This window comes from Cyrtonyx montezumae, unplaced genomic scaffold (genome assembly GCF_038088225.1).
Source record: "Cyrtonyx montezumae isolate F1298 unplaced genomic scaffold, pur_monq_1.0 scaffold_10, whole genome shotgun sequence".
Lineage (NCBI taxonomy): Eukaryota > Metazoa > Chordata > Aves > Galliformes > Odontophoridae > Cyrtonyx > Cyrtonyx montezumae.
Genome location: NW_027071826.1, coordinates 56,991,459 through 57,017,365, shown reverse-complemented (window position 1 = coordinate 57,017,365; position 25,907 = coordinate 56,991,459). Strand labels below are relative to the sequence as shown.

The following is a 25,907-nucleotide window of genomic DNA, read 5'->3' as shown; positions in this document are numbered from 1 at the left end:
GTTTTGTGTTTCTTCAAAGCATTTTCTTCCCCTGTTTTGCTTTGTTTCCAAGTTCAGAAAATGTGTTATAACTTTTGCATGCCAATATAATTCTCTCTGGGGAAAAGTGGGGACTGACATCTGTCAGGATGAAGTTGGAGTGATCAGAAGTCAGAGTAAAGTAGACTTCTTGACTGAGATTGCTTAGTGCTACTTTAAATTGTAAATACTGTATATATTCCTAGCTGATCTCTGTGAACTTCTTAATGGAAGATATGCACATTATAGCCCACACCACTCCCTTCCAAATGCCCACCTCTGCCTTTTTACCATGTTTCTTATAGTAAACTTCCAATTTTGAGAAACTGTTGTTCAGGTGCTCTGTACAAGCATCCATACTGCACGTTCTTGACTACTTCAGTCTGAGACACTAAATCTTTTACAACTGTATTTATGATCTTTTCTTATCCGTGTGTGGACTTGTTCCATTCCTGTTAATAAATGTTGTTCTGTCTGTGTGATTATTGTAGAAATTACATGCAGCTTCTTTCCTGTCTTTTCTACTCAATATGTAATTACAGACATGTATACCTTGCATAGTTGCTGTGGTCCTACAAGCTATGAAATATCAAAGTTACACACATAATTCATATTGGTAGTTTCAGATTATGTGTGGTACAACAGTAGTGGATTTTTATTTAACGTATTTCTGTATTTGATCATAAAAATAACATGATGGGGGAAGTGGTAGGAGTTTTAATTTCTGAAGTGGGAGTGATACCTGGTAAAGAGATGACTGTGGACCCTCTTGTGTGTATAGTGTTGCTGTTCTCACACAAATAAACATGGACTGCTTCCTGTTCTGTTGTATTCTTTCAAGGTGGGGTGACAGAAACGTTCCTTTCAGAAATACTAGTTATATGAAACACTTTTTCACAACACTCTTGAAATCTCACTTTCATATAATGAAGTCAGTGAAAAATGTTTTTTTGTGTGCTTTCTCTTTTTTTGAGGTCACATGCTTATTCTTCTACTCGTGTTTTTGAGCTCTGGGGGAATTATTTGTGTCAGGTCAGGCACAAACTTTGGCTGTTTTCTTATGTCAACCTGAAAGAACCTACAGTAAATACAGATCTTTCCTATGGATCCTATGGCAGCTACAGCTTGGTTATCTTCATCTGAGTTGATGAAGGAGCTGTAATTTGAAGTAGTCTGTCACAATTTTGCATTCCTTCCCACATCTCTTCCAGCAGTCAGCTGGTTGAGTTACCTGTTGGTCTTTCTTCAGGTTATCAGAAGCCCAATGGCTGTGAGAACACTTTCTGTTAAACCTTATCTCATAATGCTACAGCATAAGATAGTGCTTGACTTTAATTCATTCCAGAATGTCTTTGCAGACTGTGAAAAGGCTTTGAATTGCTGCTACAATGAGATGCAGTGGTTTCTATTAACTGTCAACTTCTGAGAAGGCAAGTCATTAATTCCCACGTTCCTGTGTGCTGTTAGTACATGTTCTTGGAGTGTGCATTGTTTTTTCTTCTCCTTACAGTATGCTTTTCATCCCTGATAGTTTGTGTTACATACCTGGTAATGATTTTGGGTTTCTGCAACTAAGTGTTGTGTAGCCAATATTATGAGCTTTGACATTTGTCCTTTCTTACATAAAAGAATTCAGAAGTGAGGAGAAATGTGCACAGTGTGCATTGGTACACGCCTACCATTGCACAGAAGGCATTGAAGCTTTTTTGCATGTTATATATATGCACCATTACCTACACGTAAGAAACTCTTAGAGTGATTGGGATCTGATTCGTATTGAAGTTTAATTGTAATTTTGTAATAACAGGCATTCATAAAAGCATGGGGACGTTTGCAGAGATCAGTGGAACTCTGCAGTCAGAAATATCTCAGTTTGAGCATAGGCATTTTGAGTAGCAAGATGATCTTATTTAGTTTGTGGGCAGTTTTCATACTGTTATAGTGTTACAGAAGTCTTACTGCATCTGGGTACAGGACTGTACAATAGGGCCCACTATTAACCTGAAGTGTGAGCACTGTATGGGGCTCTAGGTCTGTTCTCTTGGGATTATGTTGTTGTAAGCCCTCTGACCCACGTGCTAGTACTAGTTTTTACAAGTTCCAGTGAGCACTTGTTACTGCTCGCAAATGAAGAAAAGCTTTTTAGTAGAGCCTGTAACCAAAGGCTTTGTAGACAGACAGCTAGGCTGGTTTTCACTTCATGGTTGAGACATGCTCCACTTTCTCCAAAGGGAGGAAAGCTGAAGGTGTTGGGGGATTGTGATTTTATTTATGCTTTCCCCCTTGCTGTGTTTAAGTGAGACAGCTTATGGGTGTATCTAATTTGTATAGTCTTTATCATTATGAATGAATTCAAACTCTTCTCTGAATCAGCTGATTTTCAAAGCTTGGCAGTGTGATGATGGGTCAGCCATCTTACCTTGTTCCTATTGTATGACTGCATGAACCTTTCTAACTGGGACAGTTTGCTCTCTTCGTATCCCCTATTATTTGCATTAGCTTCTGAAAGAGAAAACAAGAAATAACCAGTGTGAAAGCAGAAAGAACCAGTACGTGCTTGGAAATGTTAATCTGTGAGCACAGCAGAACGAAGTTACTGAAAACATGCTATTTCATTTTTCAAATGCTTTTGAAGTTGTGCATTTGAACTAGGAAGATGACTTTCCTTGTAATGCGATTTAGTACTTTGGGTCCAGACTGCAACAATTATGAAGTTAGCAGGCAGACTACCTTCAGTGTGCTCAACAAAGCTACATTTTTTATGTAAAGCTAAGTATGTTTTAAATGGTTGTAGCGTGACCCAGCAGGAAGGAGAGCTCAGCTGCAGCTCAGCCTTTGTTCCCTTTTCCTGAAGAAAAAGGGAGATGCCTTCTCAAAGAAAAACATCCATAAATCTTTTTCCTCTGCTCTGTCTTCTCTTTCTTTTTCTTACTTGGAGGAAATAAAATGCGTAACAATTACATCGTTGGTGGTATTTTATGGTGTATATAAGGCTGCTGGTACAGTTTTCTTTGAAGTTCTTTCTTAATTTAGGAGCTTAATTAAGCATAGGAGTCCTATGCTAGTGTACTGTTTCTCCTCAGTCCTCCCCCTGCCTCTGAGAAACTGAGAGTATGCCTGTTTGAATTTATTTTTAAAAATGGGTTTGAATTGGATTTGACCTCGTAATTGCCTTGTCCTAGCTTAACAGTGCTACCATTCATCTCAGACCAGCTGTCAGGCTGCATGAAAGGCAGGAAACAAATGCATTTGGATTCTCAGATTCTGCATCCCTACAGCTTCTGTTGAGACTTTGGTGCTCAATGTGTACTTATGTTTATTTACTGACTAAATGATGGGTCAGAAGTCATCAAACAAGCATTCTTGGTACTTCAAAATGTCTAAAGCATCTGTCAAAGTCAACATTGAGAACTCCTTTTCCAAAATGGGATTAAATTAGTCGCTGTGGCTAAACTGAAATATAGTATAGGTTCCAGGTGGATTCAGGTTGTGTATTTGGGGACTGAAACAGGTGACTCCCAGAGGGCACTTCCAACCTGAAAATAACTTCTGTATAATCTTAAAGTTGAATCTATTGATCATTTCTGAAGTCAATTTTTTGTTGTATACAGCTTCAGACATTGAGCACGATGATGCGACTTGGTGCAGTATGTAAAGGGGGAAAATTGAGCTAGTTTTCCTGATTTACTTTTTTGATCTTGAAATTTTAGCTGAGTATTGTCCTTCCTTTTCCCTTTTCCTCTCCCTGTCCATCAACAAAACATTTTGGTATGTTTTCAGTGAAGAGAGTTAGAGGTGTGTTTGCTGAAAAATTGTGAACTCTATACCTTAGTGCAGTAGAAAGTGTCATGCCCTTACCGTGTACCCATCAGGTGATGAGGGCATTCCAAGAGTCCTTGTGAGGAAGCTGTCACTGGACAATTGAGATGTGTTTTGAATTTAAGAAGCATGCTTCTGCTTCCTGTTTTTGATGGGTCAGAAAGGGGGGAATGCTCCATAGGGAATGAGTAATGTATTGGTAGCGTTTTCAATTTTTCTGTAATTATCCTGATTTCTTTAATTCCAAAACTGAACTCTGACATCCTGATACTGCACAAGAAACCTAGTGCTCTTAACATCATTGAACTATGCTTGTGCATCTGCGTGGCTGCTGGAGAGATTGCAAGGATATGGTATTTGTCATAGGTGCACAGTTAGCAGCCTGTGCTGTGCAGTATGGTGCACGAACAGCTCTGGATTCAATTGAAACTGTACTCAAAATGTAAAATTACCCAGAGATCCCTGAAGTTTACTTACTCTCTGCAAATGGAAAGAAAAAGTATTATTTGTATGAAAGAATGTAAAGTTTCAAATGGACAGGCTTTGTATTGGGGTGACTCTTCAGAGGTACAAATATGTGCCCCTGACAGACTTACCAGGTTCTTGTTTGTAGTATAACTGCATAGTTAACAGAAAGGATGTGTGGATGCAAACCAAAACATTTTAAACAGAGGAGTGTCCCTCATCCCTTCCAAAAAGAAAATAAAAAAGGCATTGCAGCCCTGGTAAGTGCTAATTATCACTGCCTAGTGCTAATTATCGCTGCCCAATGGCCACTGCTCCTCAGGGAAATACAGTCAAGTGCTCTTCGTATGCTTATCCACTGAAATGCAGCACAACAGTACATGAGATGGGGGCAGTATAAGTAGTTACCTAAAACCTTAGAGCATTCCAGTGTAATTGCCCTTGATAGATTTTCAGTGATGGGAAACGTGAGCAAGAAATTGATTGTAGCATTTGCTGTTAAAGGTTAAAACTTTGTTTCTCCAACACTTAGCTGTAACTAAATGCTATTTTAAGCTTTGCATTTCTTGTATATCTGATTTAACATTAGTATTTTCGAGTGATATCACGTGCTTTTTGTGTGTTAGAAAGGGTTATTAAAAGAGAAGTAGTGTGGAAAATTAAAGTTGATTGGCAGTTTAATTGAGCAGAAGTGTTGCACTAAGAGCAGACAGAGGTAAGTTTCTCTTTTCACAGTTTTTTTTTTATGTTCCTTAAATTCAGTTTTCCCACTCGGAAGGAGTTTTGTGATATTATTTCTGATCAGTCTGTTTTTTAATAGCAGCTGCATTACCACAATATATACACCAAAAATCAGTGCAAACAGCATCTTCCTCTGATGCTAAGGTTTGAGTGAGAGGAAATTTACCACCTCCTCTTTAGAGCAATGCCTGCCTCACTTTGAACCCTATCTTCTCAATTTGGGTAGCTTACACCATATTTTAGTTGAGGTGTCCTGTATTTTACTTAGCCAGATATTTTCTGATGAGGGTGATTGCTTAAACTAGTGTGTTAATTACATGTCACTTGTACAGATGATGGTGTTTCTGTGGCTCAGTGTGCTTAGATGAGATCAGATGCTGCTCGTGCCATCCTGGTTTAAGCCAGGCAAATAAAACAAAGGAGAACTGTCGTGGTTTTATTTAAGCTGTGCATCTGTAAACTAGGTGCAAGAAATCAACTGACATTCTATGTAGTATTTTTTAATTCAATGCTTGAAACTGGCAGATCTTTAATGCAAATCCTTCCTGAACACATACTGTATTCTTCCATCCAGTCTTTATCAATATAACAATGTCTGTGTGCTTAACTTGAGGGGTAGGGGAAGGAAAATCAAACTGACTGTGTTTCTGCTGTCTTAAACAGCAGCTTCACAGAGTATGTTCAGTGCTGTACGGACACTCCTCAGTGTCAGGGTGTAGGAGCCAACCTAGGTTTTCATTGTCAAAAGCAACAAAAAAGTAAATGATTGATATCAAACTTTTCATTACTGATATGAATCTTTAGAGGGCTCTCTGGCCACTCGTGTTTCTTACTTCTGTACCGGTGTACGTATATTCCTTTCACATCCCTACTGGATGCAGGTTGTGTGTGTAAAACTTCTGACATAAGATTCTTACATTCAGAAGTTTAAAGTTGTCCTTTGAGAGTTGGTCTGTATTCAGATAACTCTTAAGTCCTTCAGTTCCCCTTAGCAAAGGTTTTGTTTCATCTGAACTGATGATGTGGATGATTTAAGTGGATTCTCTGTAAAAATATGCATAAATGCTTGTGCCTGTTTGTACAATAGATGATGTTTATGAGTAAACTACAGGTTACATCATTTAAACTTATCAAGTTTGAATTGAAAATACCTTAAAGATATTTCATTTATTCATTCTTGTGTAGGTAGCGTATTTAGCTTGAATGTATTTCCCTATACGTCTGGTATTTGAGTTTTGAAACGGGGGGCAGTGGGTGGGAGCTGTGATGTCACTTGTATTTTATCTGTTTTGCCAGACTCTGTGGGCCACAAGTGTCTGTGTTGCTTTTATAATGGGCTTTCACATTCCAGCTTTCTTGTGAAATAAACTGTAAATGTGCCTACCTTACTGTGGGTTAAATGAATGATAGAACACGACATTTTCATTTTGCTGAAATAAGTAGCTGGAGCAGCCCTTCTCACTGCTAATCTGCTACTTCAGTGTGCTTGTAAAGGCAATTGGCTTAAATAGGCTTTAATCTTAAAACTGCCTGGATTGGTTTTTTTTTACAGAAATCCCTTTGATCAGATGAAGAGTGGGAATGCATAATCTGTTTGATTTTTTCTTTTTTAGTTATTTTCCTAATTGAGTTTTTCCTCTATTCAGATTTGCTCCTTCAGTAATTATCCAAGCATAAGGTAGCTTAATAAGTATCTAAGCACCAGTATCAGCTCTCTTCGATTTAAAGTAGATACACATAGATTTGGGGCTGTGTGTTTCATGAGTAGTGTAACTTCCTCTAGATAAAGCCTAGCAGGCTTAGCTTTCATCTTTAAAGGCATCAAGCTGAAGCCTGAAAGAGAAGGGAAGCCACTTGAAAAGCTTTCATAGCACTGAGTTTAAGTGGAGGGAGAGAATCACGTATTTTAAATACACTAGAGAAGTGTTGTTTATGTACTAAGCAGTATGATAAGCTGGCATAGTAATTCATGATGCTCAAATTCAAGTGGTATGGTATCAGAAGTGCCAGAAGTGTTGGGCAGAGTCTGTATCTATCACGTAAATAGTTACAGATCAAATCTTCAACCAGACTGATGTCTGTTGTTCGTGTGGTTCCAGTTTGTGATCCAGATGCAGTAACTAGATAATGGGAATATGCTACAATAAAACTTGTGCATTGAAACAGACTATTAATTCTTAGCACTGAATGCTACTTCTGTAATGAATTTCAGCTCCATTACCAAAAAACAAAACCGTGACCGTTTACTTCTTGACTTTTCAGGTATAGTCATTCCCTGTTTCAATGCTGTGGATGCTCCTTTTCACTACTAACTGTGTGCATTCTCAGGAAGAAGTCAGTAGAGAAACCCTTTTTTTCCAACAGATGTACAAGGATTTTGATCGAGGCAGTCAGAAGAATAGGCTGATTCCCTTTACTTCAGTTGGAATGTTTCATTGCTGTACAACAAAAAGCAGCTCAACCAAAAGGTTCATCTTACGTTATTGAGGCTGTGATTATTTTCCTGTGTAGTAAATGAATGACAGAAATGTTTCTGCTCTGTTTCTTAGGACAACCACAGTAAAGCCAAGATCCAAACCCACATCCCTTCTTTACAGTGTCTGCAACGTTGTAGTTCAAGTGCACTTGGTTTCGTTTTGCTGTGTAATGGTCTTGTCAACTGCAACTCAGAACGTGAATACAATGCGTGCAGCCAAATTGCAGAGCATTACTTGTGTGTGATCGTTATTCTCCATTATTAACTTGATCATTTCCAATTCTTAATTTGCTCTGATGAGACAGTTGTCTTCTCTGGTTGAACATAAAAGCCCATAGGTATCTTTGGAGTGTTGGGACTGGCCTCCTGCTTCTAGCAGCCTTTGGCTTTGGACCACTATAGCAACAAAAACTACTGCCCGTGTTCCAGCTGTGGAGACAACATTACAAACAATTTGTTCTCTGCTGACAGGCCAGGCTAGTCTTGTGCTAGCATCCTAGCCATAAGGAGATTACACTGTATTGCTTTACATTGCATCTTCTAGTACCATTTTTTTCCCGTTTGAGAAACTTCTGTTCCTTTTCCAAACTTGTTTGGCTGTTTTTAATTCGGGAAGAGCCTTATTAAGACCACTTCCATGCTAATGAACAGTAGGAATTAATGCATGGTCTCTAAATGAATTCGACCCCTTCAAGGAAGTAGCAGTTCTTCCTGATCCTAAGATCTGATCATTTGGACTTAGTGGACCTTTTCATAGTCAGCAGAAACTCTGTGTAAGGTAACTACTCCTTTCTGTATGTTTTGTTTGGTTGATTTTTTAAGTACATAGGTATATAAAAAAATGCTTTAAAAAATAAGGCTTCTATGAAGTTCTGACTTTTTCATCTGTATCATGAATACATGTTGGTGAACGGATGGAAGGCTATTAAAATCTTCCACGTAAAAAAAATGAAGATTATTTTAACTTCACCCTATAAATACTCTGGAATGTAATTAACAGTAGGAAGTAATTACAGTTGTTAAACTTATTTTATGCAACGCATCAGAACTGTCTGTAGGCATGCAGAGAATATTGCAAGAAATCAACTACTGTCCTGATAAGGATCACACTGTCCCCATGAGTATCCTTTTTTCTGCAGTTACATGATCAGGTTGAGTAGAAAAATCTCTTTCTTAACAAATTTTGCTTCTTTACATTGACTGAGAGACTTTGAGGATACCAAAATCAAAAAAGGAGCTGGTTTTTTTTTTGTTGTGCACTGCAGTTATGAACGCTTATTTCCAATAGCTGTCAAAAGCAGCTGAAAGATTTTGAATCAGGGGTCTAAAGATAGATGTCAGAGCTTACTGTGTGAGATCTGTGGTGAAGCAGCTGGCTTTTAGTGCTGTTTCTTCCAGTTAGAGATGCTTCACAGGTCCCTGAAGTAATCTTTTACAGCGGTCCAATCCCTGTGTTGCTTTTAAGGTCAGTATTGCAGGAAACTTTTAGTTAGTATTGCTGGGGAGGTCAAGGCAGACTGTGTGTGTGTGCTTCTCAGTTTGGAGAAGTTGCTGTGCCTGTTACCCGTGAACTAGACAATAAAACCACTGGAGGAATGTGTTCCATTGCCAGTGCAGAGGGATTCTCCACTCATGGTGTGCAGATGAGGTAGATATCTGGTGTGATTTATCTGAGTTTGGAAATCGAGATTGATGGGACAAGTATGTTTTATGCTTACATCTTAATTCAGCTCAGGGCATTTTGTCACTGAGCTCTATAAATTTATTAGATTAAAACTAGGTGAAAAAAAAAGCACTGATGTTCTGTGAGCAGCATGCTCGCATAGTAGCATCCTGCTTCCCACTGCTTCTGTGAAGTAAAGAAGGTGTTGAGAAATAGAGATGAGAAGCAGAAGGGAGCTAAAATACACAGGAACAATGTGCTTGGGGCAGGAAGGCACTTGGCAGGACTGTGACTGTGGTGATGTCTTCTGCTGTGGCTTTAAAGTGAGTCTGAAATGAAAGAATAAATGAAGAGCCCTCAAACACGTTTAAAATTGACTTTTCCTTAAAGAAATTGCAGACACCTTGAGAGTCTCATTGTGAAATGTGGCTGCAAAGGAGTGGATGACAGGTTGTGTAGCATTTGCAAGTTGCATCACAGTTAATTTCAAACGTGATAGCAGGGAGATATTCAGTCAAAAAGTGTGATGATTTTTGTGATTTGGAGAAGATACAAAAGAATGGGTAAGGGTTGTAAATTGCCATATATGAAGACGTGTTGTACAATAAAATACAGACTGATACTGAAGCAATTGAGAATCAACATTTCTCTTAGAAATGTTCAAGAAAAGTAACTGTAGTGATAATGTATATGGTTGGTTATAGTATATAGCTGGTATAACATGGATAGATGGTTATTGAGAAGGAAGAAATGACAAATGGTCAGCACATGTGGATTCAGTTATGGTGAATTTGGTATAGACTGATTTTCAGTATTAACTTTTTAACAACATATTACCTAGTGTGGATGAACGATTTTTTTCTTCAGAAAATAGTTGCTGGAAAAGGACAAGGATTTGAAATACAGAAATATCCCGAGGCCTCTGGAAATTGTGTCACAGCAGAAGAAGCTGTGCTGATCCATAAGGAGCATGTGCTAACCTTACTTGCTTAGGAGCTTGGTCAAAGCCAGGAAACACTGAGAAGGTTAAACAAAACCAGTAAGCTTTTGTGTTGTCAGACAACTGCAGATAGTCTGAAGTCTCTACAGGACTGAAATGTCCTGCTTAGCTTTAAATGCTACATTTGTCTTCATAAGTCTACTAAAAACGGTGACGTGTGATGTCATCTTTTAATAGTATTCAAGAGTGGAGGGAAATGCATTAGTGTCAGTCCTTTAACACTCTGTATGCCATCGCTGCCTGTTCCCGCAGTGCTGAGCTGGGAAACCCCAACAAAGGCCCCCAGGAGAGCAGGCTGCCCTGCCCTCTGCACTGCAGCAAGCTGAGAGCAAGCGGTGGGATGCACGCGGTGAGCTTTGGCAGTGCTGCTCTTGTTTTGCTTTTCCTTTTTATGTTTTAAAATCCTGTTAATCTCCAAGCTCCTAACTCCAAGATCTCACTGGCAAGCTGAGTTTTCAAATACCCATATCAGAGTGCTTCTGTGGATTAGATGTTGGGGATGAGTAATGAATACGTAAGGCTGGCTTCAAGTCTAAGCATGGACAGCAGCTTTTCGTGTATCAGGTAACTCGTGTAAGAGAATGCCGTGTTGTTTGGGTCACACGCAAGAATACTGATTGTTCTCAGCAAAATATTTTGAAGGTCTTGAGGTGAAAGTTGGTTCTTTGAAAGCACGTGTAACCTGCTTGGTTAGCTGTTCTGCTCTGTCTTGTGCTGCTGCTCAGTGATGGTGCTGCCACGCAGATAAAATGCTTTGGTAAACAATTGAGTGGGGATGCTCTGTGCTTATCTGAGACCTTAACTTCGCTGGGATCAGTTTGAAGCACAGTGATGTTCTCACAAGAAGCCGTGAGAAGGCAGAAATGAGACTGTACGTGGACAATGTTAGCTCAGCACACGTAGGTGCTCCCTGCAGCACTGCCCAGCCCTCCTGGCTTCAAGTCATGCTATTGCAGAGCAGCAGCATCTCTGCAGTCTGTCACTGCTGTGGTCTGCTACCTCACAGCCAAAGAGTTTGCAGAATAAGCGTGTGAGACCTGTGTGAGGTGATGAGGTTTAACTCCCTGCATACTGGGGCTTGGTGAAATCATTCACACGTGGACAAGATGCTGCTCTGGTTTGAACAGAGCGTGAGGTCAGCAAAAATCTCTTCAATTCCTCCGTTTTTAATCTTGTTTCAAGAGCAAGAGATGCTGGGAACCTGTGCAGAGGGGTCTGGGGAGCCAGGGCACCAGCAAGAGCAGGGGAGCTGAGGAGGCAGCGGCCCAGGCAGGATGTGTGCTGTGCTGTGTGGCAGAGATTGACCGTAGGCCTCCTGCAGTCTGCATTTCCTAAAGCTCCCATTAAAAATTCTCTTATGCTTTAACATGAGAGTCATATTGAGGCTTCATCCCATAGTGCAGAACGGGGCACTGCTGGAGGAGTAAGCAAAAGGCAGTGGAATTTAAAGGCTGTTTTGGTGCTTAAAGAAATGCAGTGCAACGTAGCAAGTCCTCATCTTGAGAAGGGTTCTTCCTTTCAAAGCTGATAACCATCTTCTAGAGGCTGTGTGGACTTTCTTGCTTCCTCAGTGCACACAGAGTGTCCAGAACGCTAACATAACTGGAGCTAATACAGGAGCTGTGTGTCAGTGTGCTCCCTGTGTGTCTCACACTTCCCCGTGTCCTAGGAAGCCTGTTCCTTGGGGGCTGTGTCAGCCTGTGCCCTGTTGACGTGTGCTGCCTGAGTGCTTAGATGTGAGGGCTTTGGTGCCTCGGGGACGGGGCACTGTGGCTGTGAAGCATGTGATTATTCTCCTATTTAGCATCAGCATGGCGTATCAGAGTTCACTCAGAGAAATGAGCGTTCAAATATAAGTTAAGTTAAGCTCTTACTTTAGTAAACATGGTATTTTAACGTGGATTTATGAAACCTTGTTCTGGAGGCTTCAGTACCTAAGTCAATACGTGTGCTTAAGTCAACTAAGTTCCTCAAAATAAGGGGTTAAGTGTGAGCATCCACACCTGGGCACAGGGAAGCAGCTTTGCCTGCTCAGACCTGGATTTTGGCCACGGTGGATATCTACAGTTAAATATAAGAACATTTGGAAAGTTGGGTCTATGTTTTTTAAGTACTTAATTGTGTTTTTGCAAGATCATGTAATGGCAGAAATAAATTAGTTTCAACAGCCAAACTGGAATGCTTAGTACTGTATGCAGAATATATTCCTGCTATTCTTAAATAGTTTCTAAGTCATTTGTTTTTTTCTGCTTCCCTGTAGATTAAAGCAAAAAATTATGACAAAGTGGAAAAGGTGAGTCCTGTCAATATATGCCATATATCTCTATAGCAAGAACAAATACCTCGTGATTTGGCTAACGCAGATTGAAAAGACCAAGAGCTGCCACTGAATGTGCTATTGAAAACTAGAGATAAGAAGTATCAGTAACGTAGATTTTGTTGTAAGTGAGCTGTAACTAGCAAAGTGAGCAGAGGAATTTTCTCTGCTTAATTCTCTCCCGTCTCTGTGCACAGTGTACAGGTGGTTTTGTCAAAGGACGGGTCATTTACCTTACTGTTTCTTACAAATTTCAGTTTTAAATACAAAGAAGATTTTGTTTGATAGTGCATTGTGTTAAAAATAGCAACTTACTATTTTCTGGAATCCTGATGACATCTTCTTGATGTATTGAACAGTTATTTCAGCGATGCCTTATGAAGGTTTTACACATTGATTTATGGAAATGTTACCTTTCCTATGTACGAGAAACCAAGGGGAAGCTGCCTAGTTACAAGTAAGTTGACAGCATTGCTCCAAATTCTTCATTTTATATGAGTCACCATTTAATTTTTGATGAGGAGGTGGGGGGAACTTGGTAGTAGAGTGGTGTTTGTGGGTGATTACGTATAGTCTGCATTTCGGAAACACCTTATTTAAAGTTTCTCTAATTAAACTTGCTGGGTGAAGGTGCTTCTCAGTCTGGGTCTGTGTGGAGAGTTGGGATGGCAGCAGGGGAGCAGCTGGAGCACCCATGTGTTCCCCCACACCCGAGATTGGCACTTGAGCTCACCTGGAATACGCCTCAGTCACGGTCTTCACTCTTCTCCCCTTTCTTCTGTGTTTAGGGTCTCCACAACACTCAACGTTGCTTCCAGTCGAGGTGCTATGTTTGAATAGTAAAAGTAAACCATTGATTAGAGAGAGGTTGGCAAGGCCTACTGAGCATAAAAAAATCAAGGCGTTGAAATGTGGAGATCTCTTAATATTCATCTCTTCTTGTTTCCTGCACTTGGCTCGTTTATAACGCCACAGCCAGTTCAGCACTTCCCTTCCTCCTTGAGGTTTCCAGAAATATCAGTACCCTTCTGCACTCTATGAACTGTTTCTTTCCCAGCCTACCATAATGCATTCTACAACCATCAAAATGATTGCTGATCCATTCATGAAAAGATATAGTTTTTAATTATTAAAATACTCCTTTGAAACAATTTGTAAGAAGCATTTTCCTCTTCCACCCCGTATCTTTGACTCATTTAACTTCCCTCTATTTTTTTCCTGACAATACGGACACAAAAAAATGTGGAGAAATAATGAAAAATATTTGAGGGAAGGAAGCAAAAGATAGTGGAAGAGTAAAAGGTGTTTTCCTTGGAAGTAGAGCAAGGAAAAAATGCTGTGAACATCTTAGGAAAATCACTTCGATTTGGAGGTGGTTGGGAGATCTTATGAAAGACTTCGGGTGGGTTCCACATGTGGAGCTGCTACTCACTGTCCCAGGCTTCAGTGTTTGTAGAGAATTACAAGGTCTGGGAGTTTCTGGGAGGAAAAAGGGGACAAGGGGTACATCTGCCAGCTAGGAGCCTGTAGAGAGCCGTTGTCTCCTATCTCCTCTGCTTACTCTGCACTTCGTATGCTTGGATTTGCACATTCTTAAGGAGGGGGTCTCAGGAGCCATTAATATGTTATATTGCCCCCAATAAATGTGGACCAAACCACTTTCTTCTAAACAAAACTCTAAATGCAGGATTGAGAGATGTGCCAGTGTGCAGCTTTGCTCTCAGCTGTTGGGTGATGCTTTTCGTTCCTCAAGGTTTGCTTAGACTTTGCTGCACAAAAGAATGCAGAATAAAGATTTTAAATACTGAAGCATTGCTCTTTGGTCTTTGTTCTTTTCCTCAGAGAAAAAATGGCTCAGGCATATGATTTTGCTCTGGATAAGATTGGCATGGAAATCATGTCATACCAGGTATGTTTCTTCTATGAAAACGCAATTTATTTTTCAGTTTATATCAATTGAAGTACAGTTAGACACTGATTTCATTATATATTAATATTTTTTTCTTGCATAGATCTGGGTGGATTACATCAATTTTTTGAAGGGCGTGTAAGTACCTCTAAAGATTTTTTTTCTTAAGTTAATGCAGTGTTGATGTTCGTACTGGTTATGATCTGTAACAGCTGACATGAATCTCTCTCCCCACTGTTTAGAGAAGCTGTAGGATCTTATGCAGAAAACCAGAGGATAACAGCTGTCCGTAGGGTGTACCAGCGTGGGTGTGTGAATCCAATGATTAACATAGAGCAGCTCTGGAGAGATTATAACAAATACGAAGAGGTAATCAAAAGCTTAACACTTGTTTGTGACTTAATAAAAAAAAATAATGGCCTTATCATCAAGTATGGTGCCCAAAGCTGGGTAAATTAGGTGTAAGGGGTGACAGCTCCTCTGCAAAGAGGCACTGCTGTGTGCCCTGAAAGTGGCCAGACTCCAGAACAGGCTTCCTAGTGAGGTGGTTGGTGCCCCGTGCCTGTCAGTGTTCGGGTAATGCCATCAGTAACACCCTGTGCCTTCTGCTCAGCCCCGAGGCGGTCACGCTGTTGGTGAGCTCTCAAGGGCTCTTCCAAGGGAACTGCTGTCAGTGTGGGCATTGTCACACCCAGTAGCTCATGAAGGGACAAATGGCATTCAACCGTGATGGTTTGGACTTCCTCTGCAGTATTAAGTTGCACGTTCTCAAGTACATACGAAATGCTCCTCACTGTCCTCCACCTGAGGCCATTACAGCGCTGACTCAGGTGAGTCTGCTGCTGTCAGCTATGTCCTCACTGTCCTCAGCTCAGTGACCTGGAGGCTGGTCTGTAGCTGCACCTCTGCAGTATTCATAAACACTTCTGGTTACGGCCTGTTAACCCCCTCCACTCACTCAGCTGGGAGTGCAGGACCGGGAGTTGATGGTACAGTGCACACCCACATCCCATATAGCACCCAGCACTGCCACGCCATAGGTCAGCCACGTACTGTGCAGGGAAGAAGGGAGCATGTACCCTTGTTTCTGACGATGCCAGCTGTAGGACTGATGACAGGAATAGGGCCACTGTACTTGGCTGGCAGGAGTGCGTCCTGGCACCCACAGCCCTGAGTGTGTCCTGCCCGGTGCCACTCACCACCGCCACTTGGGAAGCTCCAAGTGATGTGCCCTCTCTGCAGGGAAATGCCAGCGGCCTCCCTGTAAACCCCTTCCTCTTCCCCTCCCACACAGTAAATGCCTCTTTCTATTTGCCCCTTGCTCCTACCAGTTCTGTTAGTACACAGGGACGCTGTCAGAACGATGGCCACAGCCTGGCCTGCACTCCCTGTGCATCTGGGTGGGGTGAGGAGGGCAGGGCAGGGCTGCTCTCCAGTCACCGCTGCTCACCTGAGGGCTCAGGGCGGGGGGAGGGGGGAAGCCATCCCCGCAGCAGCAGCCCAGTGAGAGAGGCTGTGAGCAGCTCTTGGCACCAAAGGTGAGCAGGTGTTTGCTGCAGATAAAATGCGCTCGAGTAAAGCTTGCCCGCTGGCTCAGTCAGTAGCAGCTGGGCAGCAGTGCCACGTCAGCTGCATGGCCTATGCGGGGTGGTGCTGGGTTTATGTTCTGTGACTGTCCCAGATCTCTCACCTCGGGGCCAGCGGGTGCCTTTCCCACCATGTTGGTACCCAGCTCGGCAAGCACTTCAGGAAAACCCACCCTGACCCAGTCCTGAGTGAAGAAGGGAGGTTGCTTGTCCTGCCATCAGAGCTGCTCTGTTGGGGTAGGCGCTCCTGGGACCCCACAGTGTGGCCCGCATCCCCAGTGGTCTGAGCCATGCCCTCAGCAAGGGACAGTCTGGCTGGGCATCACACTGGGTGCTTGTGGGTCTCACAGTGGGGCAGGTATGGCCATCCCTGCTTCAGGATCAGGGTGAGCTCTCACAGAGCAGCGAGCTTTCATTTGTCCAGGAAAGCTGAACAGTGCCTGCCATCCTCATCTTCACCTGGCAGACAGCACGCAGCGGCCGGGCACTGGCCAGGATTTAAAAGGAAAGTTCTAATTCACAAAGACATTCAGTCTTCTGCTTCCTCCCCCATCTGGTTTAATGTAAAGCTCGTTATGTTTTGAAAGCTGTGCTAAGATTAAAAATGTACTGGCGTGCTTCAAGTCACCTGAATTTTAGTATTGCATTCATTCCCTTGCAAATACGTTCCTGCCCACGTGTGAAATGTTTACCAAGAGAAATCCACAACTTTGAAGGTCAGTGATTGAAGATAGATAGCTTTCGCCTTCCTGCTCACTTCTGCATCCCGTTTCAGGCTCTTTCTGTATGAAATAAGATTTGCTACTTTCCCACTGAACTGGTGTGTTCCCAATTCCTTTGTTTCACCTTTCTGCAGGGAATCAACATTCACTTAGCAAAGAAGATGATTGAAGACAGGAGTAGAGATTACATGAACGCACGGCGTGTAGCAAAGGTACAGACTCCTGCTAACTTCTGTTTCCTTTCTACCAGCGGGCACTACGCGTAGTTCTTACTTTTAAAAGAAAACGTTTGTTGAAGTATTAAGCTTGGCTTGCTGGAACAGTTGTGTCAGCTTCATGAAAGGAGTTCTTATCATGTTTGGATCTGCTGTTCAGAGCATCATTTCCGTTCCAGGAGTATGAGACAGTCATGAAGGGGCTGGACCGCAACGCCCCGTCTGTGCCCCCCCAGAACACCCCGCAGGAGGCTCAGCAGGTGGACATGTGGAAGAAGTACATCCAGTGGGAGAAGAGCAATCCTCTGCGTACAGAGGATCAGACTCTCATCACAAAAAGAGGTAATTAGCTACTGCTCTAGGATACGTAGGGTTCTGTTTCTTAGTTGGTGGTCTCCAGTGTAAGTGATGTTTAAGGGATTGTGGTTTAACAGAAGTTGGGTCTTGTTTTTTCATTCCTTTCTTGAGCTGTGTGAATGTATTTTCTGTAGTCTTTGCTTAAGGCAAGCTGAAAGCCACGTGTGGGTTTGGGGTACAGCACTGTGGCTGTGTGCCACCAAACTTTAGAGGCCACAAAATGGTGGACCGCAGCCTGACCTCATGGCCGGTGTTCCCGAACAAGTCCTGCTCCCCCCTGTGAGGAGGAGGCATGTTGTAGCTGCCAGTTGTGATTCCTCATACAGCAATTGTGATTGTTCCATTGGAAGCCTGTTGTAGTGCCTAACTTAATCACTGTTTTCTCTATGTCATTGTGCAAGGTAGTACTATTTCTGCAATAATACACAAGGAATATTTCTTACATTTTTCCCCCTAGTTATGTTTGCCTATGAGCAATGCCTCTTGGTTCTGGGACATCACCCAGATATCTGGTATGAAGCTGCACAGTATCTTGAGCAATCTAGTAAGCTGCTAGCTGAAAAAGGGGTAAGGAGAATGTCAATAGCTTTATTTATTTAATTGCTTTACGGTGTACTGTTGTTAATGTTTCCTCACATATAATAACCATGGGGGGAGTGAAAAACCTCGAGCGTCTTAAGTAGTGTCACATTTGGAATTTTAAATTTGGAGCTATTTTAATTTAAAAACAAAACAAAACAAAAAACTGTACCTGGGATGATAAGGATTATGAAAAGCTGTATTAGCACTGTCTGGTTTTAGGTTGGGGTTTGTTTTGCTGTGAGATTTTCATTGACATCTCCGATTCCTTCAGTACTGGGGAGATGAGTTCTCTGTATTGGAGCATTGTGAGGGTGCTCAGTGGAACCTGAGCAGAGAAGATAATCCACGGGTGGGCCACAGGTACTGAACAGTTGTCGTGTTTATTTCATGACAGGACATGAACAATGCTAAACTTTTCAGCGACGAGGCTGCTAATATTTATGAGAGAGCCATCAGCACTTTACTGAAGAAGAATATGCTTCTCTATTTTGCATATGCAGATTACGAAGAGGTGAGCAAAGAGTGACATACTGCCACAAAACCCAAAGGCGTCTCTCCTCAGTACTGTCGTACTCATGAAACATACCAAATTCACAGACATTCTGAACAACTAATTTACTGGGCCTTCTAACTTTAATCCCATCCAATGGTTCTGAGACTGAGCAGACAAAATGGGGAGGCTAAAAAAAACCAACAACCATAGTTGTAATTGCTTTGAAAACCTAATCTCTTTCCACTTAACTCTGTTTGTTAACTCTATCTTTCAAACTGCTGTGAAGTTGAAAACTGGTGAGTTGACTGGAGCATCAGTTTCTTCAGTTTTACAGTGGGGTAAGAGAGCACCTGTGCTGTCTAATTCTTGGGGGCTACATTTTCCCATGGCTCCCATGGTGTTGCGTGGACTCGATGAGCAATGCCCAACACTGGTTGGTTTTGCACGTGGGCCATCAGGAACAAAGACTGTGTCCCACTAATCACATAAGGACCGATGCGTCCACAGTACAATGTATTTTGCCCACTTGTTGTAGCTTGGGAGAGTCTTTGCAGGAAGATGTGGAGCACAAAATCTTCATCTTTAAAAGAAAAAGCCTCCCTTGGCTTTCAGGGCAGCCTCAAGTATCCAAAGCATACCAGCTATTGAAGTTTTTCAGTGTTGCACAATGCAACGTGGAGAAAAGAAAACAAAACTTGTTGTTTTTTTTTCTTCATTCTGATTTTTGCATCCCCAGAGGTGGTTTGTAGCAGTGTTACTAAGCAGTCTGTATTTCCTGTTTATGTGCTTTAGAGTCGAATGAAGTATGAGAAAGTGCACAGCATATATAACAGGCTGTTGGCTATTGAAGACATCGATCCCACTCTGGTAAGATAATCTCCTGTATTGGGTTCTTCAACGCTTAAAGAGAGAGCAGGAGAAGGGAAAAAGTCTGAGGTCTAAAATTAACCAGGTCGGTGCCAGAGGAAAGGTATCCATTTACTGACATATTCTATTCGTTAAGCAAAGATCACAAGGCTTTCCTTATATACGCATGCTGAGAAGGCACAGACGGGCTCCTCCCGTTGCAAGAATGCAGTTATTTGTGATCTAATTGTGAGTGGAGGAAGAAATGCAAACCACGAATTAGCCCATGAATTAAATAGCACGTTCTTAGCATTTTGATCAGGTGTAGCTATTTGCAGACAGCATCACCTGTGTCTTGGTTCCGTACTAAAGAGCAAAAGGTTTCTGTGGGCTTTTTGCCTGTTCTTTAGCCAGTGGGGTGTCTTCACTTATTGGAAAGCTATTTTGACAGTAAATCTTCTTTCTCAGAAGGCTTATGGAAATTACATTTATCTTCTTCCCTTGCCTCTTCAACTTACTTCCTTTTCTCCCCCTGGGAAATGCGTGTATGAACTGCTGTCGCTCCAGGGGATCGGCGTTAGGAATTTTCCAGTTTTTAAAGCCATATTTGGAAAATATTGCCTCGTATTTTTTAGCATAGCAACACAGAGGCACAACACAGTCTTGCTTGTTTCTAATGCAACTTGTTAGCTGCGTGTGGCGGGTAGGGGTTATTTCAGACACAGCCACAAACTGCATATCCTAGCATTGTGTTATCACTGATGTTAACGTTAGTATGCACCTTTATAGGTTTATATCCAATATATGAAATTTGCAAGGCGGGCAGAAGGCATAAAATCTGGAAGAATGATATTTAAGAAGGCAAGGGAGGACACCCGGACCCGCCACCACGTCTACGTTACCGCGGCTTTAATGGAGTATTACTGTAGTAAGGTAACTACAGGTGCTCAGTTTGGTGTTGAAGAAGCATGGGATGATGGTGCACATCTCACTGAAGCTTGTAACTTTTTCACGTTGGCAGGATAAGTCTGTGGCCTTTAAGATTTTTGAGCTAGGGCTGAAAAAATACGGAGACATTCCAGAATACGTACTGGCGTACATCGACTACCTGTCTCACCTTAATGGTAAGCTCCACGCCCCGCGATGCCCGAGGAGGTGTTAGGCTGTCTCCTCTGTGAGCTGAACAGAGGTAGAGCTTTGTTCTTCTGCTGCCTGTAATTGTGCCAACAAGAACAGATTTGCAAATTTTGAATGCGCAGTAGAATCTGACGCTGTCACAGCGCCATATACGTGTCCAGATTTTGTTTTAACTACAGAAAATCAACTCAAGGTATCAGGATGTCAGTCTTCAGTGCAGTGAAATGCTTTTAAACTCTCTGCTTTATTTTGCTCAGTGTGATTTTTCTTTCCTTTCTCTTTTTGAAGAGGACAACAACACAAGAGTTTTGTTTGAGCGTGTTTTAACTTCGGGGAGCCTCCCACCTGAGAAATCGGGGTACGTCTGCAAAAGCTGTTTCATTTCACTAAAACTCCCTTTCAACTACAAATAGCACAGAGTAACAAAGGACAAAGAAAGAACAGTGGGACAAAATTAGCTACGGATATTCCTTCCCCCCCTTAATGCTGTCTAAAATAGCAGCAACCAGGCAGGTTTGTACAGGTTCCTATCCCGCTTGCTGTGGGTTGGTTGGTTTGAAAGCCTCATTGACACAGAACTGTTGAGTTTAAAGTGCAAAATCCTGCTGCATGGCAAGGACTCAGTAGTTTTAGCAGGGCTTACACCACGTATTGCTCATGGTGCTCTGGACAGATGAGGAGAGGGAGCATTAGATCAGAGAAGGTGAGTCAGGAGCTTATTGAAGAGAATGCTGAACGGTGCTCAAGCAACCAAAAATAAAACTATGAAAGAACCAGAAAAGGCTCAAATCAACCACTCACTGGCATGCTTTCCTTACTGCTGTTTAAATTTACTTCTCTACTGAATAGTTGCTTGACTTTTTGCATCTCTGGTGTTCATCATTATTATTACTGTCAGATATAAGCTTCAAAACTGAGAAATGAAATATTGCACTGCTGTGCACGATCGTTCTGTGTCTCCCTTAAAAGAATGGGGAAAAAACCCCAACAACAAAACAGATCATTTAAAAGATGTATCTTCTTCAAAGGTGAAATCCAAAGCCACAGCAGAAGTTGAACCACGTCCTCAAGTATGGTCAGATGTTACTCAAGTTACACGTGAGATTTTGCACAAAGAAAGAGGCAGCAATGATATACCTGTTAGGTGAAGTAAATTCTCACGTACTGCCTCTTCTGTTTTAGGGGTATTGCTCTTGCCTGCTTGAATGTGCTAGTCATTGAGGACAAATTAAATCACTGTGTGCCTTAGTTGACAGTCCCTCACGTGGCAGGGTCACAGTGCAATCCTGCGTAGCAGAGGAGCAGTCTCTGTGCATCTGACATTGATAAAAGCTTTACCTCAGTTGCTGATGTCAGTTCCTTTGGTAATCCTTTTCATGATGGGGTCTATTGCAGGGATGTGCTGAGCGTATAGTGTTTGAAGTCCTCCTTTACCCAAATACATAAGGCACTGGGATGGTAATGAATGCTATCGATCAAAAATAATGAATTCTAGAAATGGCAGTGTGTTCTCCAATTTACCTCATCAGAATCTCTCATTTGGAGACCTTTATTAATGTGGATTTTTTCCTCCTTCAGTAGCAGTTTATCTGTTCTTTTACAGGGAGATCTGGGCTCGGTTTCTAGCTTTTGAAAGTAACATTGGTGATCTCGCTAGTATCCTGAAAGTTGAAAAACGGAGGTTTACAGCGTTCAAGGAAGAATATGAGGGTAAAGAAACAGCTCTGCTCGTGGACAGGTATAAGTTCATGGACTTGTACCCTTGCTCTGCAAGTGAACTTAAGGCTCTTGGTTATAAGGTAAGTAAGTGGATAACAGTGCCTCATTTTACTGTTACTGCTTTCATAGCAAACTTAAGCAGTTCCTTCTTTAGCGCTTGGTTTTCTTTCTTGATAGGATCAACCTCCTTTTTTCAGTTGTAAATGGCAGTTACAGGTTCTTCAGTGCTCCTTTTTGGTATTTAAACTCGTGTATTTAAGTGGTGTGTTAATCCTGTGCAAGTCCACAGAGCTTGGGAAAACAGAGAGATGGGAGTCCTGAGTAGCGTGATGTTAAGGAGGCTGCCAGGGGCAGAAACAGCTCTGCTGGAAAAACTGCTCTTTCCTTCATATGAGTGGGAACAGAACCTTAAGCTCCTGTCTCAAAACGAGTGCCTCAACTTCCTTTTACGTCTTATGTAGAAAAGTAACTTCTGAGAAGAAAAAAAGGTCCCTGAAGTTAGTGAAACAGCTGAATGGTTGGCCTTCCCACAGTTCTAAAGTGATCTGATGTGTGGGAAGGAGTCACAGTGAGCCACCGAATGCTTTTGTCTTAAAGCACTGCCACTGAGATACTTTGAAGTTACAGGTGTGTTTGAAAGAGCACATGTCTTAGATCACATATCTAAGATCATTCAGGCCAGGGGCTGGTTTCTGGTGCTTGTGACATGCCATAATAGAATCACTTGAGCTGATGCACGTGAACTGCCATATGATTCATTTCTTTTCCAGTTAGAGCAAGCTAGGGAATGAAATGAGGGAGAAAAGGTAATTGTGAAGCTTAATGGTCTGCACCTGTTCACTTAAATCTTCTGATCTGAAAAGTGGAGCCATTCAGAAATGCTAAATATGGTCCCATTCTGAAACAAAACCACGTGTTTCCATTCCCAGCTGAACAGTCCCGCTGTAGGACTGAAATGTGTGGTGCCAATAATGCAAGCTTAGCCCAGATGGTCTTCTAAGAGGGCAGCTGTAGTTGTAATGATGACAAAGTGCAAAGAAGTGAGTGGTTGAGAGAGATGTTTTGTTCAGTAATGTAAACAATGCCAAGTTCAAAGCTGTCTCGTTGGCTTTCGCAGGACGTCTCCCGTGCCAAGTTGGCAGCTATAATTCCAGACCCCGTGGTTGCGCCGTCCATTGTGCCTGTGCTCAAAGATGAAGTTGACAGAAAACCCGAATATCCCAAACCAGACACCCAGCAGATGATTCCATTTCAGCCACGACACTTAGCACGTAAGTTGACTGAGCACTGTCACAGGCGCAGTCAGCAGCCGCCGTACTTTACGCAGCAACAACGTATAAATGGGGATGCTTAGCAAACCTAACCACACAGACATCCTAGAGTCACACCAATTTGTACTTAAATTTGAGGCTGGAGCTTAAGTGGATGGCTGAAGGCATGCGTGTACGTTTTACCTAAATCTAAGGTCACATGAAAATAAGTGAAGTAGATCTTGTGTCTGGCAAGCGGTAACAACCTGTTACATACACTGCTCGTAGACTTTAGGTCAGTAACTCAACCAGATGTAATTAGTAATTAGGCAGAAGGGACAGAGTAGTAATTATCTGCGCCTAATAATAGTGCTGTTAAAGCAATACAAGTCCTGCTGTCTTGCACTGCATTCATGTACTTTTTGTTCCCACAGCTCCAGGTTTACATCCTGTACCAGGAGGTGTATTTCCTGTTCCACCAGCAGCCGTGGTCCTAATGAAGCTCCTGCCACCTCCTATTTGCTTTCAGGTGTGTTATAAGAGTTCTGAAAGCTTGAATTCGTAGAAGTTATTCCCATTTGACAGAACCACGTTATATATGCACTCTGTTTGAAATATTTGCTTTTTATTTTTTTTTATTCTTAAACTAATCAGGGTCCCTTTGTTCAAGTGGATGAGCTCATGGAGATATTTAGAAGATGCAAGCTGCCAGACAGTAAGTCAAGCTGTTTGTTCACTCTGTGGTACTGTGCATATGACTTCATTTTGCATATGGATATTGCTGTCTAAAACACAGACCTCGTTTATAGCTGCAGCTGTGTAATTATTTAAGAGCATACTGTCGAATTGGCTGTGGTTGTAGGCTGGAATCAATCTAGAGATGCTTGTTCAACTGTGCAGGAAATGAACAAAAGGTAAAAAAGCTGAAAATCACCAGCTGCTGCTTCGGTGACTACATTCTGGTGGTAAGCGTTAAAAGAAATGCAAGATTTTCAGAATTACCCCTCCAAAGAAGTAAGGCATTATTTATAGCAGCAAAATAACTATAATTAATGAAATTACACATTTGCAGCATCGTTATGGGTTACCTTGCAGCAAGATATTAACCAGTGCTAAATGCAAACGTAATTAGAGGATGTTCCGAGTCTGTGGTGATCTGACTTGGTGCATTGGTGGGTGCAGCTCTGCCTGCACACTGTAGAGAACAATTCAAGAACATTTTCTCAGCTCCCACCACGAAGGTAGAGTTCTGAGGTGTAGAAAGAGGACAGATCTGTACCCTGGGCTTCTGTGGGAGATGATGCGCACGCTGCGTTTCATGGTTGAAGAAGCAAGTGATGTTGGAGGAGGCTAGGATTTCCTCTGCATTGGGGGGGAACACAGAACACCTATTTAAATGATATATGGTGTTTTTTGAAGTTTTCTCTGTTCTCAAACTGGCTTGCTGTGCCTGTTTGCTGATGAGTGAGGAACTAGGGATCCAGTCACCTATAGGCCTTGCTTTGTTATTAAGCTTGCAGCTGACCTCACTAGATGGGTATGGAGGTCACGAGCTGATGCAGCAGCATTTACTTCATCAGTAGCACTTGCCACAGCTCCAGGTTCTGGACAGATGATTTTAACTTCACAACACTCACAGAGCAGTGCAAGCAAACGTCTTTTCCTGAAAGCTCCAGCACGACTCTATCTTGCTGTCCCTGTTGGCATGCTTATTAGTTTCTACTCCCCAAACATGCCTGTAATTGTACTCAACCTTGCTTAAACAGCTTTCTAACCGAGGCATTTGGCTTCACCAATTTCATCTCCTTCTCTTTCTGAAGCTGTTGACGAAGCCATACGGATAATTACTGGGGGCCTACCTGAAATAGCTGTGGAAGGCAACGGACCCGTGGAAAACAATGCTATGCTCAATAAGGCTGTCAAGAGATCCAATGAGGATTCTGATGACGACGAGGAGAAAGGTTCAGTAGTTCCTCCTGTACATGACATCTACAGAGCACGACAGCAAAAGAGAATCCGGTGAAACAAGCATGGAGTTCTGCTGGGACAAAGACTTGCGTTGAGTTTGTCAGTCTCTTAAACGTCACACATTTAAAAGGGACAGCTGCAAAGAAGAAAAATCTTGAAAATGGTTTTGTTACTGTGGTGCCTCTCCCCCCCCCCCATGGTTCTTGACCCAAAAACAGACAGAACAATCTCAGAATGTGCTCTGAACAAAACTAGGTTTTCAAAACCAAAATGTCCAATTGTATTTTGTTCAAGGGTGTTCACATCTACCACTTGAAATCTTGTGGGTTTTCAGCAGTTTTATTTTAAAAACTGGATGGCTTATAATTGTGAAGCATTTTTAATTCACATTTTCTGGAAGACAGCAGTTTGTCCATGTAGTGTCCTGCCTTACCAGTTGTTTTTATTTATGGCAGAATGTATGGAATCTGTTTTGTAGCTGAAAATGGGAAAAAAAACATTCCTTTAAAATAAAAGGATATCGATAACATCATACCTCATTCCACTTTTATTCAAACACAACAAATTACTTTGTAAATATTACTCGGCCACTTCGAAAGCAATGCTATCAAGAATTGAAACCAT

The 25,907-nt window shown here is 41.9% G+C and overlaps 1 protein-coding gene across 1 annotated transcript in view; it reads left to right on the top strand.

Moving 5' to 3' along the window:
- Positions 1–25,812, top strand: part of CSTF3 (cleavage stimulation factor subunit 3) — a 38,988-nt gene extending 13,176 nt beyond the window's left edge. The window contains exons 4-21 of the mRNA XM_065755467.1: positions 12,443–12,475; positions 12,859–12,956; positions 14,342–14,408; positions 14,512–14,546; positions 14,651–14,777; positions 16,851–16,928; positions 17,111–17,273; positions 17,746–17,855; positions 18,265–18,381; positions 19,156–19,230; positions 19,999–20,142; positions 20,231–20,333; positions 20,635–20,704; positions 21,950–22,145; positions 23,183–23,336; positions 23,750–23,844; positions 23,970–24,030; positions 25,136–25,812. Coding sequence (XP_065611539.1) covers positions 12,443–12,475; positions 12,859–12,956; positions 14,342–14,408; positions 14,512–14,546; positions 14,651–14,777; positions 16,851–16,928; positions 17,111–17,273; positions 17,746–17,855; positions 18,265–18,381; positions 19,156–19,230; positions 19,999–20,142; positions 20,231–20,333; positions 20,635–20,704; positions 21,950–22,145; positions 23,183–23,336; positions 23,750–23,844; positions 23,970–24,030; positions 25,136–25,338 — 1,929 coding nt within the window. The 3' untranslated portion in view covers positions 25,339–25,812. The remainder of the gene's footprint in view (positions 1–12,442; positions 12,476–12,858; positions 12,957–14,341; positions 14,409–14,511; positions 14,547–14,650; positions 14,778–16,850; positions 16,929–17,110; positions 17,274–17,745; positions 17,856–18,264; positions 18,382–19,155; positions 19,231–19,998; positions 20,143–20,230; positions 20,334–20,634; positions 20,705–21,949; positions 22,146–23,182; positions 23,337–23,749; positions 23,845–23,969; positions 24,031–25,135) is intronic.
- Positions 25,813–25,907: the final 95 nt, after the last annotated feature.